Source organism: Lygodium microphyllum, chromosome 24 (assembly GCF_053477565.2).
Source record: "Lygodium microphyllum isolate KBCC chromosome 24, Lygodium_microphyllum_v1.1.10, whole genome shotgun sequence".
Classification (NCBI taxonomy): Eukaryota; Viridiplantae; Streptophyta; class Polypodiopsida; order Schizaeales; family Lygodiaceae; genus Lygodium; species Lygodium microphyllum.
Genome location: NC_141158.1, coordinates 33,255,862 through 33,275,440, shown reverse-complemented (window position 1 = coordinate 33,275,440; position 19,579 = coordinate 33,255,862). Strand labels below are relative to the sequence as shown.

The 19,579-nt window shown below is 43.8% G+C and overlaps 1 protein-coding gene across 1 annotated transcript in view; it reads right to left on the bottom strand.

Moving 5' to 3' along the window:
* Positions 1 to 17,802, bottom strand: part of LOC148014965 (uncharacterized) — a 32,330-nt gene extending 14,528 nt beyond the window's left edge. Inside the window, exons 1-3 of the mRNA XM_087665075.1 lie at positions 17,073 to 17,802; positions 16,260 to 16,965; positions 15,945 to 16,175 (exon numbers count right to left, since the gene is read on the bottom strand). Coding sequence (XP_087521201.1) covers positions 15,945 to 16,175; positions 16,260 to 16,965; positions 17,073 to 17,296 — 1,161 coding nt within the window. The 5' untranslated portion in view covers positions 17,297 to 17,802. The remainder of the gene's footprint in view (positions 1 to 15,944; positions 16,176 to 16,259; positions 16,966 to 17,072) is intronic.
* Positions 17,803 to 19,579: the final 1,777 nt, after the last annotated feature.

Below are 19,579 nucleotides of genomic sequence, written 5' to 3'. Positions count from 1 at the left end.
ACCAGAACTCACGCATATCAGGATTAGACTCGCATACAGAAAAGATTGATGCCTTGAAGTGTGGGCTAGATCCACCAGCACAGACAATTACAATCAACAAGATGGCATGATCATGGAATGCTTGTATAATGTACATGTGTGGGCTGAAAGCTTGAAATGCATATTTCTTTGCATAGGAAAGTCACATGAAGATTCTGATATTGTTTTTGCAATGTACACGGAAAAAGCTTTCATATGACACCCATATTGGGGGGGGGATTCCTAAATTTTAGGAGGTCCCTAAATTTTAGGAGCCTCGAATTAGCCTAAAAATGCTAGTCCTAACCTCCTAAAATTTAGGAGATCCCTAAATTTTAGGAGCCTCGAATTAGCCTAAAAATGCTAGTCCTAAAAAATAGGAATGTCATTCTAAAAATAGTAAGTTCTGTACTCTGACTGTGCTTACTAAATTTGGTTGTTTCTATTCTTGACAGTATTCAACCCAAAAAGGAAGGCCATAGAGAAAAGACAAGTATCAAGACACTTGTCACACAAGTTTCCAAGTGTCCCACCACTTGTCACATCTCATGACATGTGGCTGGACACTTGTCTTGTGCTACTCCACTTTCCCCTTTTGTACTAGCTCTTCCCTCTCCTATATATAAGAGCTCGTTTTTCTTCATTCAGCATCATTTTTCTTTGCTGTAAACTCATGTACAGCACCCCCAAATAGCCAGAAACTGGCCCCATCCATCCCTATCATCATTCCCCACTTCTCCATTATCAAATTCCTCCATATTCCCTCTTCTATCACTGCTATTTTACAGGACAGCAAGCCTGTAAATTCATTACAGCACCTCCTTCTCAAGCTCTTTCTTCCATTTTAGCAACAAGAAGCAAGCCCTATCCATGTACTACTATTCAACGATGGAGAAAGGCTGATTTCCCCTTTTTCTTCTCTCATACTGTAAAGAAATTAGTTCTTATCATTGCATAATAGATAATGCATGTGTGTTTGTACATCTTTGTATGATCTTGTGAGAGTGAGAATTACTTCTCCTAACTCTCAGGTTGATTGTAACTGAGCTCTTCCCTAAGGGACTTGGGTTGAGCAGAAATACATTCCTTCCGGGGGGGGTTTTGCCCATCTTCAACCCTCAATCTTGTCTCCATTACTTTTACATTTTCATGGCTGTAATTTTGTGAGTAATTTTCAGTTTCAGCTTTAAGTGTTCATTCTCTTTTATATTAAATCTCGAAAACAAGCGAATATCATAATTGTTAAGCATACTACGTTGTTTGGGGCGTTTACAATCGTGCACGGTAAGAAAATTCCGGTAGAGGGCACCAGCCACTCTACTTGCCACTTGTAAGGAAATACCTCCGGTGAGAATCTAGCAGCCCATACCTCCCCAAGCTCCACCGGCTCTCGGATCAGGGGATCTAACCACTCCTGAGGGATTACTAAGTCAATCTCTCTCCTCCTCATTTCAGTACCTCACTGATATCGTAATGCCCGTTGCGACATCTCCTGATCCGCAATCCTGTACACCTCCCTCCACATCCTAATAGTACGAGCAGAGCCAGCCTCCTAGCCAGCTCACTGGATGTGGGATCGCTCACCTATCTATATCCCGTCTCGATCTCTGACTTGGGGGTTGTAGACCAAGGGCTGGCGGTTTATCTCCTCCTGGCATCCTGGGGGCCTTTGAACTAGGGTCTTCCGAAGGCCCTGCCACACTCGAAGTAAACTGCGGAGGAAGAAAGATCTGGGTGGCGTGATCTGGACAGTCGTGAAGATCCATCTCAAGGATGGCCTCCGATCCCCGCCATGCCTCAATCTACACTCTTGGAGACCCTTCTACAAAAGGACCTTCTAGGTCTGTCCACTTGGTGTGAGACCACGGACCACTAGCGGACAGCCGTGCTGGACAGATCTCTCCAACAGAAACTCCTCCCCTCTCCTACCACCTATGAGAACCCTGCTAGTGGCCAATCTATAAAGTGCAAAAACCCCGCAAATCCATGCCTAGGGGAAGCCCAAAGTTAACCCTAGCTCGAGACGAAAGAAAAAGAAGTAAAATACGAAGGCAATTATAGAGGCGAGCCCAAGCTCAACCACCAAGATCCACGGGCCGCTTATTGTTCAAGCGTTTCAAGCGGGCACTAATGGCTACCTCTCACATAGCCAACGCATCATCCTTCTCTATGAGAGTAGTGAGCTTACCTTGATGCCTGATAGAGTTGCTTCCTCTCTCATGCACTCCAATAGCTCCACAATTCTTGATGCAAGCTCAAGCATCCTCAAACCTCCATCTCCAGGCTCCATCCTCCATATCCATGCGCGAGATGTGAGAAGAGAAAAGAAAAAGAAGAGGAGAGATGGAGGAGGGCTTTACCTCCAAGATCCCTAGATCCCTCTCCCTCACACACTCCCTCACTCACTCACTCACAAGCAAGAAGAGAAGAGAAGAAGAAGAAAAGAAAGAGTCCATTTTGCCACACACCAAAAAAAATAAGCTCTGATTCGTCTTTTAAACTTTATATACAAAGCCCTAAATCCCATTTGGGCGGTCATCCCCTTTTTACATGGCCAGCCATAGCCTAGGCCCTTTTTTCTATTGTCCTTCTATCTTCCTACCTTCCTTCCTACCGCCCATCTACCTTTACAATTTGCACGGGCCCGGTACTCTTAAAATAAATCATGGTGCGCCTTGCGTTCTTTTACAAAAGCATTGACTTGCGCTTTTTCTTGTGCACCTTTATCTTTGATTCACGACTTTTCTACACTTCTTGTATTTCCATATTTCTATTGGCACGCCTTCGCCTCCCGTTTCACTTTTGCCTTGGCCTTATCTTCTACTTTAGATTTTCTCAATTTTCCACCTTGTTCGTCTGAGGGTTAACATTAATCCCCTCCTAGACGAGTACCAATCCCATGGCACTCGCTAGTGGTGAGGGGGACAGTGATGCTGGGATGCCAGGGGTTTCTTGAGGTTGTGGGCATACCGTGGTGGGGGTGTGTTGGAGGGATTTCTGGACCGGTTGGAGGGGGTTATGGAACTAAAAGGCCCTTGAGTTGGGTAGAGGCCTTGGTGTTGGAGGGATTTATGAAACTGAAAGGCCCTTGGGTTGGGTAGGGGCCTTGGTATTGGAGGGATTTTTGAAAGTAAGAGGCCCCGGCATTGGATATGATCCCTAGTGTTGGAGGGAGGTTGAGGGATAGGTCCATCTTGAAATTGAAAATGATGCTAGATGGATCCATCATTTGACTCTCCGTGACTGAGTTTGCATGCGTTGTTCCCAATGAGCTTCTTCATTCACTTTCTAATTGTGGTTGTTGTGTCCACCCCTTGGTTGGTTGTACTTTGTCTGATTACACATGGCGTGGAATGGGGAGGGCATTGCACGAATGATGGGGTCTCTGAAGTTCGTGGTGAGACCTTCGGTTGTACCTGGAAAGAAAAGAAAGGTGCATTACCTGTGGGTATGTGCCAATGTCGTGTGGTGCATTGTACGCATGCTAGTGGGATGGAGCTTAGGATGACAGTTCTAACCACAGGTGAGTGGTACTCCCTAGGCGTGTCCTGCCCTTGATATGCCCCGAGCGTGACATGGGGGATCAAAATGAGGCTAGGGGGTTAGGGGCAGAGCCGGCTGACCAAAGTCCCCGAACACTCCTAACTTGAGGACCCCTAGGTGCAGTGGTTGTGATTTATGCGCTTTTTCTTTTTCTTTTTTTTTTTTCTTTTTTTTAAGTTACATAGTTGTGAGAGAAGTTAGTCCTCGTCAATCGGAGTGAGGTGGAGAAGGGGGCTTAATAGATTTACCAAGGAATTGGCGGCTTTGGAGATACCCCTTGAGATTTACGCGGACTTGAAGGGTGGTGGTGGAGAGGAATGAATGATTGCAGCGGATGAAGCGGCTATCATTCATGTCTTCTAGTAGAGCTAAGCAAAATGAAGGTAATAGAGTGGCTCGCATCATTATCCGAGCCATCGCGCAACTATCTATAGCGTTAGGATCAAAATGGAGCACTGGGAGACCGCGCTCTTGCGGGGTGGGGTCTTGTCTAAGGAGTATCCTAAGCAATCTAAGGTAATTACAAGTGGTAATAAAGGTGGGGTTAGGGCATGAAGAGAATTCGCTAGTGGATTGGATTAGAGTATCATACAAGTTCTCTGGCGTGAAGACGAGGGCATCTTCATATGTAGTACAATGAGGATTATAGATTACAGGGAAGTCATAATTGTTGTGGACACTGGAGTCAAAATCCAATTCTACCCTTCGAGGGTAGGGCATAAAGATTGGATCATTCCGCTCAAAGGGTTGGGTGTTGCAAAAGGCCATCCGAGTGTCCAGGTTGGTGTCCCAGACCCTTCTTCTCCATGTAGATTGGCATTCGTAATCGGGCAAAGACTGTGGTACTTCGAAAACTTTATTTTGCCAAAATTCGGCATCTTCTATGGCCCATAATGTGGCGTTCTGCTCTCTCTCCTCCAGCCATCTTTGTCCGAGCTTGCTTCCGACCTTAATCACCTCCTCCACCACCTTGATGGGTAACACTCTATGTAGGGTGGTGGGGAATTGGAAGTTGAGGTCAAAGGGGCTCCTGGCCATTTCTTGCTTCTCCCAAATTATGAGGTTGGTGTGGAAGCTTGCAGGGGTATCGTCCGCACATGGTGGAGACGGGTGCCCTCACACCCCTAGCATTCCATTTTTTCATCGTCTCCTCCATCATTTGCTTTCTTCTTTCTCTCAGTGCCACCTTTCTTTTTGCGAAGGTGTCTGCATGTTGTTGCTCTTCAGGCCTCGAGGAAGGAAGTGGTTAGACAAGATCATCTTCATGTGGTCCCATTTCAAAGTTCATATCCATCTCCCTTTGCCGGCTTGGCTCTTTTTTCTCCTCTTCGAGGAACCGGAGTGTATCCACTTTCCGTGAGGTTAGGCTTGCCAATGGGAGATATTGGCATTGTTCTTGGGCCAACTTCACTAGGTTGTGGCGGTATCTAGAGCCCGGCCTTCAGTGCCCTACGAGCCATTCCTAGTTTCTTTTTCATTGCTTCCATGGACTCTCCCTCCTCTGTTAGGGTGACGTCCAATAGGGTTTCTAGAAAGGTGCATTGTTGGGTATGGAAGCTCACTTGGGCGGCTTCTGCTCTACTTTCGGCGAGTATCTTTTCTTTTTCTGCTTGAGCGAGGTGACATGCCAAGGCTTTCACCCTTTTTTCGTTCTAAGTGGCCCATTCTTCCGCCCTCTTGTTCATGTCTTCGAGGCTTTTCCCTTGCCTCTGGGCTAGTACTGTCAACCTTCATTCTTGATCTTCCATTTCTTCCCTTAGCTTTTGCTGCTCCTGTGCCGATGTAGCCTCTTGGGTTGGTCTCTCCACCTCCCTTTCATACCTGTGAGCTCTTTCCTCCCTCAGTTTCTCCAACTCTTCCGTGGCTTTATTGATTTTTTCTATTTGAGCTTGTAGGTTTTCGTAGAGTGCCACAATCTCTTCATTGTGCTGCTGTAGACATCGTGTGGCCTCAGTCTCTTCATTCAAGCGCACCTGCCATTCATCTTCTGCCTCCTCCTTAGCTTGTAGCTGCTCTTTCAACTCATTTACTTCCCTTTGGGCCATGGCCATTTAGCGTATTCTCTCCAATTGGAATGCAGCCATGGCCTCCTTTTCAGCCTCCAGCTCCGCTACCACGGTTCTCTTCTCCTCCTTGGCTCTCTCTAATTGAGAGAGGAGCTCCTTGACGTACTCATTGTATTCTTGGGGCGGCCTCTCTGTTGTGGGGACGGAGTTTGTAGAGCCTGCCACCTTTTGCTTCTTAGGGTCTCGCCTCGACTCAGCATCTATCGCCGTAGCTAGTCTGTTGGTCCCTGCCACGGGGGTTCCTTCTCCTACTCCTTGGCCCATTTCTTTATTCACAGAGTACTGGACCCAAGCCATTAGGTTGTTGGCGTCCACATGGGTTGTAGAACTGGGAGTGGATATGGCGGTGGTTGTAGCGGGCGTCAGGAGGGTAGGGACAGGGGTGATTGGAGCCTTGTCCTTGCCTTCTTGCACTGCAGGTGGCACGAACTCAAGCACATAGGCACTTGAGCTTGGCCCTTTGTTTCTGATGGGGCTTGCGGATTCTAGCTCATCGTACCTGGACTGCTGCTCAATGGACCTCCACGTGGCAAGGGCCATGTCTTCCTCCTCTTTCCTCCTCAGCTCCTCCTCCTCTTCTTGCTTTTTCTCTCTCCTCCTTGGCCCATTTGGACTCCCTGCAGGCCCTTTGCAAGTCCACCTTTTCTTGTTTCCTCTTCTCCTCCTCCTACTGTTCTTGTGCAGTTTTCTTCTTTGTCTTCCTAGCCTCTCCCCGACTAGTTTGCTCTTTTTGTTTCTTGCCTTCTTCTCCTTCACTTAGCGTCTTTTCACTGGACTATTCCTCCCATTCCTGGTGGGCTGGTAACCTACTTGGTATTTCGTCCACCACTCCTCTGTAGGGACTGGTTAGGCACAAAGATCGTGATAGACTGTCACTACGCGCAGTGAGAGACAGAGAGAGAGAGAGCAGAGTAGAGAGTGAACACGTTTTTAGGTACAATGACAAGTGTTTACCTTTAGGTTTTTAGATAGATATATATATGAATATACAAGTGCTAAGGGTGTGTTCACACCCGAGCACATTTAAAAGGCACGAGGCCTTTATTCCCAACAACCTCCCACCTAAAGGCAATGTGCCTTAAGAGGAGAAAAGAATCGACTAAGTCTAGGTATGTACAAAGCTAAAATACATATATCTATCCAACTCCCATCATCTATTGGCAATGAGCAAACCGCTCTGCTGAAAGACCCTTTGTGAGAAGGTCTGCAAGGTTATCATCTGTATGCACTTTGACAAGCTCAATGCTTTTGCTGTCAAGTACATATCTAATAAAGTGGTACTTCACATGTATGTACTGTCTTTGCATGAAAGACAGGATTCTGTGCTAGCATGATAGCACTCTGACTATCACAATGGAGAACAGGTAACTCTATGATGCCAAGCTCTCCCACCAGACGTGAAAGCCATAAAGCCTCCTTGCATGTCTCAGTGGCAGCCACATACTCTGCCTCTGTAGTAGACAATGCAACACACTTTTGTAGCCTGGAGATCCAAGAGGCTGCTCCTATGAAAGTAAACGCATACCCAGAAGTGGACTTCCTGCACTCTGCATGACCAGCATAGTCTCCATCCGTAAAGCCAACAACAAATGCCTTCTGCTTTCCAAAGATGATGCACAACTCCTTTGTGCCTTTGAGGTATCTCATAATACCTTTCACTGCATCCCAATGCTTCTTACCAGGGTTTGCCATCTATCTGCTAACCACTCCCACTGTAAAGGTAATGTAAGAACGTGTAGCAACCATAGCATACATCAAACTGCCAATAGCTAAAGCATATGGTATCTTGGCCATTTCAGCCTTCTTATCATTAGATGTAGGGATGTCCTCTGCACTAAGTTTCACATGTGGAGGCAATGAAACCCCAATTGTTTCCCCCCTCCATATTGAAACGCTGCAAAACTTTGGAGATATATTCCTACTGAGATAGATAGAGTAAGCCTTTCGATCTATCTCTGAGTATTCGCATGCCAAGAATGTGATTTGCATCACCAAGATCCTTCATGTCAAAGCTGCCATGAAGACTTTGCTTCAATGAATCCAAGGCATGAGTATCCCTGCCAACAATCAGCATGTCATCAACATACAAAACCAAGATAATCAAGCTGCCATCTGCTGCCTTCTTGGTGTACAAGCAGTGATTCACTTAACTTCTATGAAAGCCTTGGAACTCCATGAATGTATCAAACTTATGATACCATTCTCTTGGTGCTTGTTTCAACCTATACAAACTCCTTTTGAGTTTACATATCATTTTTTCCTTCCCTTGTTTAACAAACCTTTCAGGCTACTACATATATATGTCTTCATGCAAATCACATGTTCTTGCGTGAATCAAGGTCCCTACAGATGAGCGCGATCATGTGTATGCCTCTTTGTCCAATCTTATGCATTACCCTACAGAGTCGCAGTTTGATGATATGTTTGAGCAATTGCTTCATCGTTATTTCGCTCATCCAAATGTGGTCCGATTTCGCATTGATTATGTTTGTTTTCTGCGATCGAGATTTTGCGCAGGAAGCGAGGAAGAAAGAAAACGCAATCTTTACATCCATCTATATGAGCTCCATATCCTCAACTGCAACCAAGCCCAAAATGGTTCTCAATGTAGTCATCTTGACTACAGGAGAGAAAATCTCATCAAAGTCAATTCCATGCTCCTAGTTGTACCCCTTTGCAACCAATCTTGCTTTGTACTTTGGTGAGGAACTAGAAGTGACCATCTTGTAAATCCATTTGCATGGAAGAGTTTTCTACCCTTTAGGCAAGTGCACCAAGTCTCGAGTGCCATTTTTTCCAAGAGATTCCATCTCTAACAGCATGGCTTTATACCATTTCTTGTTGTCCTATCTATCCATTGCTTCCTTGAAGCAATACGATTCACCACAGTCTGTCAACATGACATAATCAGCCACATTAATTGCACCAAGTGGCAAGAACAAACTTGTCGGGTTGTCTAGTAGCCCTAAACGATCTCCTAACCCAATGGTCATTGTTTGCTGGCTGTTCCTGCAAATTTTCATTTTCAGCATGCGGTCCTGGCATTTCAGCCTGCAAATCAGCATTAACAGCTTGCTGTCCTGGCTGTTTCTGCACATGTAATGGCTCATTTTCATGGGCAATAGCTAGCTGATCATTTCCAGCATCATTTCCTGCATTTACACGTTCATTTACAGCACGTATTTGCTGCTGTACAGCAGGCACATTTTGCTGTCCAAAAGGTATTTCTTCCCGGAATACAACCCTACGGACCTCCTTAGTCTTTTCGGGCTCTCTGTGCATGCGATCTTCCCGGAAGATAACGTCATTGCTACATACTACTTTCCTTTTCTCGGGATCCCACAATCTATACCCCATTTCACCCTCGTCACCATATCCTAGGAAAATGCATTTATAGGACTTTGGCTCAAGTTTGCTGCGTTTTTCTTTACGAATGTGCACAAAAGCCTCGCAACCAAACACTTTCAGATGAGCATATGAAGGTGGCTTGCTCGACCACGCTTCTTGGGGAACTCCCCCCCCCCCCAAAAACCTGTTTGGTGACCGATTAATCAAGTGAACGGCTGTCATAACAGCCTCTGCCCAAAGACCATGGGATAATGCAACATGAGACAGCATCGTACGGACCTTATCTTGTATGGTCTGATTCATACGCTCTGCAACTCCATTTTGGGGTGGATTATGAGGGGTAGTGAGCTCCCTCTTTATCCCTTTGCTGTCACAAAATGCCTGAAAGGCCTTGGACACATAATCCCCACCATTGTCAGAGCGAAGACACTTAAGTGTCTTATTTGTCTAATTTTCAGCCAATGCCAAGATTTTTTTAAACTTATCAAGCACTTCATCCTTGCTACGAATGGGATAAACCCATACCTTCCGTGTAACATCATCGACAAAGGTGACAAAATATTTATTTTCCCCTAAAGAAGGATTACATTAGAATTGCTCATAGCAGTCCTAAATGTATCCTAACTCTCTGGTAGAGTACCAAGCAAGAAAGTAGCCTTAAATTCCTCATCAGTCATGAACTTCAAGGCAACCAGCTGGCTGAAAATGGAGTTAAACTCACTCAAGTGAGTAGGCATTGCTGTACCCTCTTTCATACACAAATCCATAAGCTTTTTCAACCAATACACTTTGCTTGCAGCACTCTTTTGTGCATACAGTTCTTCCAGTCTAGTCCATATAGCATATGCAGAATCCAAACCTTCAATGTTGAAGAGCAAGGCATCGGAAATTAATAGCTCTATGGTTGAGCGTGCAAGCTCATTTAACTCATCCCAATCGTCCTGATCCCTGTCCGCGCAGAAGCACAGATTTCAAATCTGTAATTAAATTTTCAAGAGCACCAAACCATGTGTTACAGCATTATCCAACTGATTACAGCTGTTCCAAGGGCATGTGCATCACATTACATGAGGAATCCCAAAATTTCAGCTGCAATTTCTGTTGTACATGTACCCACGGGCATAAAATTTGACATGAACGGTCAAAAGTCCCAAAATTTTGTACTCAAAGCATCAATCACACATCTGCATTTCCTCTGTGATGCATAGGACAGGCCAGTTTTGCCAAAACAGAGCAAATTCAGCAAAACCCCCAAATTTTACCAAGTGTTGATGTCCAAATTGCGCGGAATTCAACCTGCATGTACATAAAATGACCAAATTCTACACAAATTTTGCCCAAACTGCAAAAGCCCAAAATTGCACGGGGTCCAATATGCCTCAATGTCGAGAAATTGGGTAAATTTCAGCCCAATTTGTGCATGTACATGAAAAACCCCAAATGTCGGGGACAAAATGTCACAAATTCCTGCAATTTTTGAGACAGATTTGCTTGTCTTGCATTAAATTCCCCAACTCTGGGAAAAGCCCCAAATTTCTGGGCCAAGATTGCACAAAATTGAAAGTCGTGCCTCCATGCATGAACGTCTATCAGTGGGCAAAAGGAATTTCAAGAAGAATTTGATTTTGTCAGAAATTAGGCAGGTCGTGTGACTGACGGTCCACTGGCCGTCGTCCCTTGCCTATCGCCCATCACGCGTCACGTCGTCAAATCGCATGCCAGAAAGTCACCGCGCGTCAGTTTGTCGCCATGCAGTTGCCCGTCGCACAACAATGTCTTGTCACGCAGCACCGTTGCCTCCAGCCCCGTTGAGTTCTAAATTCAAGTGGACTTGCCAGCCATTGAATTTGGGGCATTTCCATCGTCTGTAAAGTGGGTGAAAGGCAATTAAGTGCCCGAATCAAGGGGTAAAACAGATTGAAGACTCACCGATCACTTTGGACAGCAACGGGATTTTGGATTGCGAAGGGGATCAGGAGAATCCCATTGTAAATCAACTTCTTCTTCAATAAACCTAAAGAAATACCAAAAGAGGCGCCAATTTTGGGGCCAATCGGATGTGCATTGTCCAAGATCAATAGGTAATTTATATTTTCAAATTTGCATTTATTGTTTGCTGCTGTAATTAAGTTGTAATCAGGGATTTACCATCCATCCATGGAAGAAAGGCTGGTTTCATTATGCACTCAATGTTTTCTCTACAAACCCTAGCTTATCTTCACATGCTAGCATTGTATTTTATGATCTGGAAACTTCGACAAATGAAAACTTGCAATTGTCAATATCTTTCCAAGTGAAAACCAATGCATTTGTGTGGCATGCTCCCTTTTAATTCATCGAGTAGAGTATCATGAGCTTTGGTTGCTCACCCCAAAATCCCAGCACCTACCCCACTCCTTGCACATTGACTCACTTTCCCAAATCAATCTTGACTCCTACCAAATTAAAATTACAATTTGCTAAGGTTATTGATGATCTTTAGAATTCTCAACCTTAGATCCCTATTCAAATTAGAGCGTAATAAGGCCTAATTGTGAGAGTGCGCAATGGAAGCAAGGTATTTGCTATGGTGGCTAAGATATAGGAGTCCTGGATTACATCAAGTCAAATTATGTAGGACATGCAAGTAGTAGGAAGTCTATCCTTGAGTATATCTTTACCTATACTAGAGGCACTATCTCTTGGATGTTCAGGGTATAGAAATGCATGACCTTGTCTATTACTGAGATTGAGTACATTACAGTTATTGAGGCTTACAAGAAGGCCTTATGGTTAGGCCATTTGGTTGTAGATCTTGGTATGACTATGACTCCGACACTGCATTTGGGTTCAATGAGTGCCATACTTCGATCTTCCATGTGAAGACAAAGCACATTAAGGTACATTATCGCTTCATTAGAGAGGTGGTAGAAGACAAGTTCCTTGAGCTTGTCAAGATACCTACAGATACGAATCTTATAGATTTACTTACTAAAAGTCTCCTAGTGGAACGATGTGCCTTTATTAGGAGGTTGATAGGTGTTGGATGAGATGAAGTCTTTTCTCATCCTATTATATTCTATATGCATATTGTATTTTTTTCCTTTTTTTTTTTTTCTTTCACTACTCTCACTGAGACACATTTGTCTTTAAGTGGGAGGTTGTTGGAAACTAAAGGCCGCCTGTGCTTAGCCGCCTATATTTATTTGTATACAGACTTGCACGCCTACACACTGTAGATGGCAAGTGCCTATCACTATCACTTTATTCTTTATTCTTTTAATAGCAAATAGAATAAGCAAAAATAGATCATATATTGTGACTCTTGGAGTTCCCACACACGACTCTCTTCTTGCTTGAATCTCCATAGCTCTTACACTCGTCTTGCTTTTGCTCATGCTTCCACCTTCTGCTCACCCTTTCATAGGGATCTTGGTTAAATGTATGGAGCACGTCCGTATGAGTGTTGGCATTAACAAAGATAGAACAATTACTTAGAAGGAATAGTCATGGCTATAATGTAAAAAAGGATTGAGATGAGTCTATAATAAATACAAAGGATATGCATGTTACAATTGCCAAACAAGAAAAGAGCCGATGAAAATGCAAAAGAAACAAAAGAAAAGCCTTGACCTGAACATTGATACACAAATGCACGACCGGGGTGGGTCAATGAAGGTGCTAGACTGATGGCAAAAGATGGGAATCTAAGAAAGAAAGATGAAAGAGAATGATGAATATGATGGATGAATGACGGAGGCATGAGCATGGAATTATTAGCATTCGATGCATGGATGCATGTCATCCCCTAGTTGTGAGCTCCATCAAAGTTTGACAAAGACACAGAAACTTTGACTGCCTTTGCATTGCATTTTCAAATGTTCCAGCAGCCTAATCAATTACATTTCCAGCCTGATCACAATTATTGCTGTCACAAGACTGTGACAACTATTATCTTTTTGTCGATTTCTTTATTACATATTTTGTTTGGTTTTTCTTTTTGAAAGGATCCCTCTTGAAATCTAAACGCCTGAGTTGCATGGCCAGTATGTGAATCGGACAGGAATGTCTAGTGAGTCAAGACTGGACAGTTAAGGTCCAGTATAAGTCTAGAAGAGACTGATGGCACTGTAGATTGACAAGCCTGGAAGAGACTTGTGAAAGTGTATATGGACAAGTGTGTTGAAGAACTAGCCTGGAAGAGACTAGTTCAAAGTGAAGATGGACAAATCTTCAAGAGATTAGTCCATGTGGGGTCATCAGTGGAAATACACTTTCAGTTAAGCTACATTACAAATTTGGATGTAGCCATAGTCTGCAAAGATGGTCAGAAGACTAGTGGGATGTAATGGAAGCAACTCCTAAAATTTAGGGAGTTACTATTTTTGGACCTCAGAATTTGTTCGCGTCATTATCTTTGTTTTTGCACGGGGATTAAACCTCTGGCCTATGCCAAGGTCAAATTTCGCACCAAGGATGGAGAATTTTAAACCGGAAGGTTAGAACGGGAAATATCTTTCAGTGCTGCCATGTGGCACAAATTTGTGCACTTACCTCTTTAAAGAGGGTTGGCGTGCAGTTTTTTGGGTCTTGGAGGGCTCATTTGAAGAGGGGGAACAGTGGCTGATGCAGAATTGGTTTTGGAGAGCTTGCCTACCTTGTCTATGATGCACAGAGGGTTGAGCTTGCTCCCTATTCTCTCTCTCTCTCCCCCTGACAGTATGGTTATGCTACAGAATCAAGGGCCTTTCTTCTGATTCAGGTACAGCTGTGTGGAATATGCTGTTTTTGCACGAGGCAAGAGCCTCCTTTCTCCAAGAACAGGAGCAGTTGTTTGCTGCCCACAAGCAGGAACAGGTGAGGGTAGTAACCTCACCAAGTGTCTGAAACAGCACTAAATCGGTACTGATTCTGGACTGTTCAAAGGTTATTTCAGAGCCCAATTGATGTTAGAATCAAGGGGCATTTGGCACAGATATTGGAGAACAGTGCAGGGAACAGTATGAGCTGAAAACAGGTTTCAGAACAGGTCTGAACCAGTAATTACAGTGGGCTGAACAGTGCAGGGAACAGTAAAAGCTGAAAACAGGTGTCAAAACAAGTCTGAACCAGTAATTACAGTGGCCTGTAATGGTCAATTCTGCACTCCAACCAGAAGTTTCAGACTTGGGCAGAGTTTCCCCTCCTGGTCAACTTGTTTTGGGTCAGTAAGTGTACTGTTATGCTGCCAAATTTCACCCAGAATAGGTGAAAGACAGCCCATTGTACTTTCTCTCTTTTTAAAAATAAAGAAATACCGCAAGGGGCGCCTGACTTAGGGGCCAACAGGGTGTCTGTGTGGCAACAGGAGCATTCTAGCTTCCTCTATGTCTTCTTGATTCTGTGTCTTTAAGTTCAGGTAAAGTGGGCGACTGTTAATTGGGTGAAAGCATTTATATATTTTGGTTGTACACTACCGCCCTTCCCAGTGAACAGGCTGGTTCCAATTGCAGCCCTGTTCACAGTGCTCATGGTAGAGTGCATTGCTGTTTTGACACGTGACAGACAAGTGGCAGCGTTTATGGCAGAAACCGGCTGCATTTTCACAGGTTGGACCAGTTATCAGAGTGAATGCTACTTGGCCACATTATCATCCTCTTCAAAATCAGGTCAGCCAGTTTGCTGCCCCCACCTTACTTATTTCTGCTGCCATCAATGTGTCTATAATTGCCAATTTTGTATGCCTCCACTATTTAATTCTCAGCCTACTATTCTTAGTCTTCTAAAGCCTCATTCCAGCACCCTCACTGGCACAGAACTACAACATGCAGGGACTCTTTGTTGCAGCCTTGTATTCAGCTTTCACTTTCTGATCAATGCAATTTTGTTCATTCTCCCTCTACATTCACTCTCTCTCTCTTCCCTTCTCTCTCCGTGTTCATGATAATCATCCATTGCACACTCTTACATCGTTTCATCACCAAACGAGAGGAATTGGAGCAGCCCCCAAACAGGAGACTTCGCAATGCTATCACAACACCAGGTTTTCTGTGTTTACTACTCTAAGAGGCCATCCTTCTGCTGGGAAACATCAATATGCAAGGTTCCTAGTGAGGATTTCATCATCTTCAGCCCTAAAAACCCTTCTACAGCAGGCCACCCTTTTTTCTCAGCTTTTGTAGCATGCCTTTCCACCTTACAAAGCCCCCGACACTCAAAATGCAGCAGCTTTTTGTGTTTGTGTAAGTACTTTGAAGGACAATGGCTCACAGGTACAATTGGCAAGATCAGGTGGACCATCAATGTGACAAAGACCGTGAGGACCAATGTAGCAACAAACTAGGACAGCGAATACCCTTGTTACAACCGCAGAGGTCAAGAGCTGATAAAATGTGCCACCTCAGAAATGCAATGCACTGAGACTGTGTTCCCATACAGCCATGATATGTACATTGCTAACAACAAAGACCCTATAAAAACAGATTCCAGAAGCTGCCTAGCTGGCCATATACTTCCTCCCTTTCTGCATGCAAATCCTTCTAGCCAAACAAAAATTGTTGAGGCATTCAAATCTGCAAATTGAAAAGTCATACATACTATGAGGATTCACCAGAAACCTTGCACATACAGACAGCATGAATTAATGCAGAATTTAGTCATATAGATTCTTGCACAACCATATGAGATAGTAAAAGGCTCCAAGGAAGGAGGCATTCATTGATGAACCACTCACAAATTGCGCTTAACAAGGAAAGACATTGCATATTTGATTGTGTTTATTAAATGAAAGGATAGCGGGTCTGTACATAGGCATCAACCCTCCCCTTCTTCTTTCCCCTCCTCGTGAAATAGAGACTAACACAACCCATGGTATTCACTCTGCTTTAACCTTAGAGAAGATGGAATTCAAATAACTGAGGGCCTTTAGCACACATTAGTATCCCTCCCTCATTTATTGCTTGTTCTCGAAGCATTCAAACCCAGCACAGAAGTGAACAAAGTGTCACTGACCTGAATAAGGTCTTGCATAGCCATTCCCCGTCCTTCATACTTCTTAGCCACAGAGACTACAAGTCTAAGGTTGCATTGTATCATCTTATCCTTGGACTGTCGATCATAATCCAATCGAGCTGAAAAGGCACCAACTGTCATACCCATAGCTCTGGCCCATTCTGTTAATGTTGGTTCTCTTCCCATCTGTTCTTGCAAGCTTGCCTTCACAGAATCTAATGCAAGAAGATCCTAAAGTACAAGCAACAAAGCCTTGGATCACTTTTAAGTTTAAGAGCGTAGCTCTCCAGTTTTCAAATGCAATAAGTCAGGTACCTGAATCTTGCGAGAAAGCTCAACCTCCTCAGAAGCTGTCAACAACTTGGATCTTTTTGAGCCATTGTAAGTTAAAAACGATCGAACTGGATCAATGGGCAGATTCTGTAAAGGGACTTTCTTTGCTTTATTCAACTCAGAAGGTATGCTAGTGGCTGCACTAGCAATGGTATGCTCAGCCTTTGCAGTAGCCCTGATGCGTTTTGCTTTTCTCTCTTGACGCTTAATGGAATTGGTAGCTATCATGGTATGCTGGCCTGTGAACGTTTGTTCTGCTTTACTTCTTTGTTTACCATTGGTATCATCAAAGTCATCTACTTCTGAAGGTAACTGCTGTGTGGGCTGCTGTACATCTCTAGCAATTTTCATTGCTGACTGCTCCACATGACCCTCAAAAATGTTCGATTCCATTTTGCTAAGTCTTGCCCTCTCCAGCCTAAGCAGGTCTAATTCTGATGGGAAATCTGACACAGTTTCTTGCCATTGGCCAGAATTTGAAAGCGCCGCTGCATCTCTAACTGCTTGAACTGCTGCCCTTGCTAGAGCTAATGCCTCTGCAGCTGCTGTTTCAGCTTCCTTTTCATCTCTAGTCAGGCAAGGTTCAACAGCAACCGTCACATCTACTTTTACAATGGGCTTTATATTCCTGTGGTTCAAAATAACAGAGGAGAAGACCATTCCTGAACCCTTAGAGGGCAGTGCAAGCCTGTTGCAAATCAAAAATGTGTGATATCAGACAGCGAGACGCTGAGTCAGATGTTTGAGAATGAGTTTAAGATTGGATTCTTAACATAGAGAATACTATACAGCTACCTTGTGGAAGACGGACTACTCAACCTATTCAGTGAACTCCCCAACGATGAATGAGCAGAAGAGACATCAGAAATCGACAGTTGACATTTGAAGCAGCAAATAGAAGTCATGTTCCAACACAGGTGAGCCAAAAGCCCACTCAAGAGCTCTCTAAGCTGAGAGGAGCAGAAAATTGATATGTGGCCTAATATCACAATGCAGCTCCTGTTTTGATACAAAATCATGGGCTGGACCTAAGTATCATGCTGTGGCAACGAGCTGAATGAATCTGGTACCGGCATGTATGCTCATGCAGCTTGCGTATAGAGCCTGCTTGGTCCAATCAATTGGGAGTCCACCGGTTACATAGATAGATATGGCTTCCATGAGGAAGAGGATTCTCCACCGACGAGCAACCGTTAAAATTTCAGTATAATAGTTGTCCTGACTGGAATTGACAAGTTCGGGATACTGTTTCCTGCTGATAGCTCTTCTCCTTGATTCTGCTATCGCCTGATGACCGCAATCATGTGTTTGGACAGGCACTCCTGGCAGTAGCTCCATGATGCCCCGCCCGATCATACATACCTGCTGACACTGCTCCTTCATCCATTCGGAAGCTGCAAATTCACCTGGCCTCGCATCATCATATCATATACTTATGAGCATGGAAATATCTCGAAATCGGGAACCCAAGTCCAAACAGCCATCTGGTCCGTTAGATTCGTAATCGGACAGCGCACATTCCACGCTGTCGCGGTGGGCTGTACCCATGTCTAGAGCGCTGTTTTTCTAACATCGCGAAAAATATATCTAAAATCCCGAGAAAAATATCTAAAATCAAGTCAAACCAAAGTGAGGGCCTGCTAAGAGCAAGGTCACGTGCAGATCAATGTGACCTCGCTAGTTAACATAACCATACACATGAACACAGGTATAATACCTACATAGCTGATGCACATGTGGGTCACTAGGTGGTCACTCGTTTGTTATCCCACCATCTTTCTATGAGCTCTTCCATGCATAGGCCTATGAACCTATGATAGTGCAAACTTGAGTTGCATAGATCACATGCAAGTTGTCAAGTTGGTCGACCACAAGTTAGATGGATAAGAACATTGCTAAGTGTCCATTTTAGTTGGCATTCGCTCTCTCGTCCGCCATTTTTATTACACTTGAGGGCTTCAGTTGTTGTTGGAAGTTTTACTCACCGAAGTCAAAATAATGGTCCCTAAATGGGACTATCAAAGTGACCAACATAAAGTTCCTAAATCCATGGTGTTTGATTCAACGTGGTCTTTCGCACATTTATCCAGTGGACTAAGAGCACTCTAGTTGATTGAATTGACCCATACGCTAAATGGGTCTAACTTGTTCAAAGTCATCAATATGATCTACACACTCTCAAAAATGAACATCGAGCATGTCACCCAATAGTTAAACGATGTGCGACTAACAAACTCATTTTGCTATTGTGCAAACTAGTATTTGACCATCTTTCTATAAGCATTCACGAAAAGAAATGCCACAATGGAAAAGTCTTGCTCCTTTATAAACAAGCATCCCCATGTGCGTGAGCCACCTACACTTGAAGTGTTAAAAGAGCAATCAAACCTTTAGCTATTTGAAGTTTCTTCTTAACTAGAAAGAATGATGTGCTACCTACATTGGAAGTGTTAAAAGAAGCAACCAAACCTTTAACCATTTGAAGTTTCTTTTTGAGCAAGAGTTGAGTGAGTGGGGAAGGATTGTTCATTAAGTGCATGTCCAAGCTTTAAATTTTGTATTTATTAATCATGCCATGTGGCTTGCTCTCACCTATATGCATAAAAGAGTATTGTGCCTCCAAAAGTAGCCTCATGAGAGGATGGTTGAGGGGAGGGGTTGGGCAAGAAAGTCCAAAAGTCAAGTGATGGTGGAATGGGGCTTGATTCCTAGAAGCTATTTGCAATTGTAATGTGTATGTGGTGGTGATTGAGAAGTAGTTGTGGGCATATCAAAGAGAGTTTTATTCTTAGATAGAGGTAAGAAGGCATCCAAAGGAACAACGTTCGTATGTCCATATCCTTGGCATATATGAAACCCACATTAAGCTAAGATATGTAGACTTCACTGGTGGTGGTCTGTTCTTATATTTGATGGGGAAGCCTACCTTTGATGGGTTGTTTAGCAAGTGGTTATGATACACATTTCAATAAAAAACTTCACTCATCTTATTTTGTTCCATTAGGAAGGACTTTATATGGTCTTTGTTGGTTCCTAACATGAATGGGATTGGATACTTGGTTGAGTAGTTGCTTACAAAGGTAACCTTGTTTATGCACTTCATGGAGCTCCAATGTTTCTCCTCATGCTGTGCTACAACATGAATGTCATGTATCGATTATATTCTCTAATCTTCTTATTTGGTTGGTGGTGAGGTGCCAAGACTAGTGGAGGCATTGAGAAAAGTCCTCTACATGCCTTTTGTTGCCTCTTCCCTTGGTATTCTTCAAGTGAAATGGAAAGTTTGTATCATGCAAGGCACG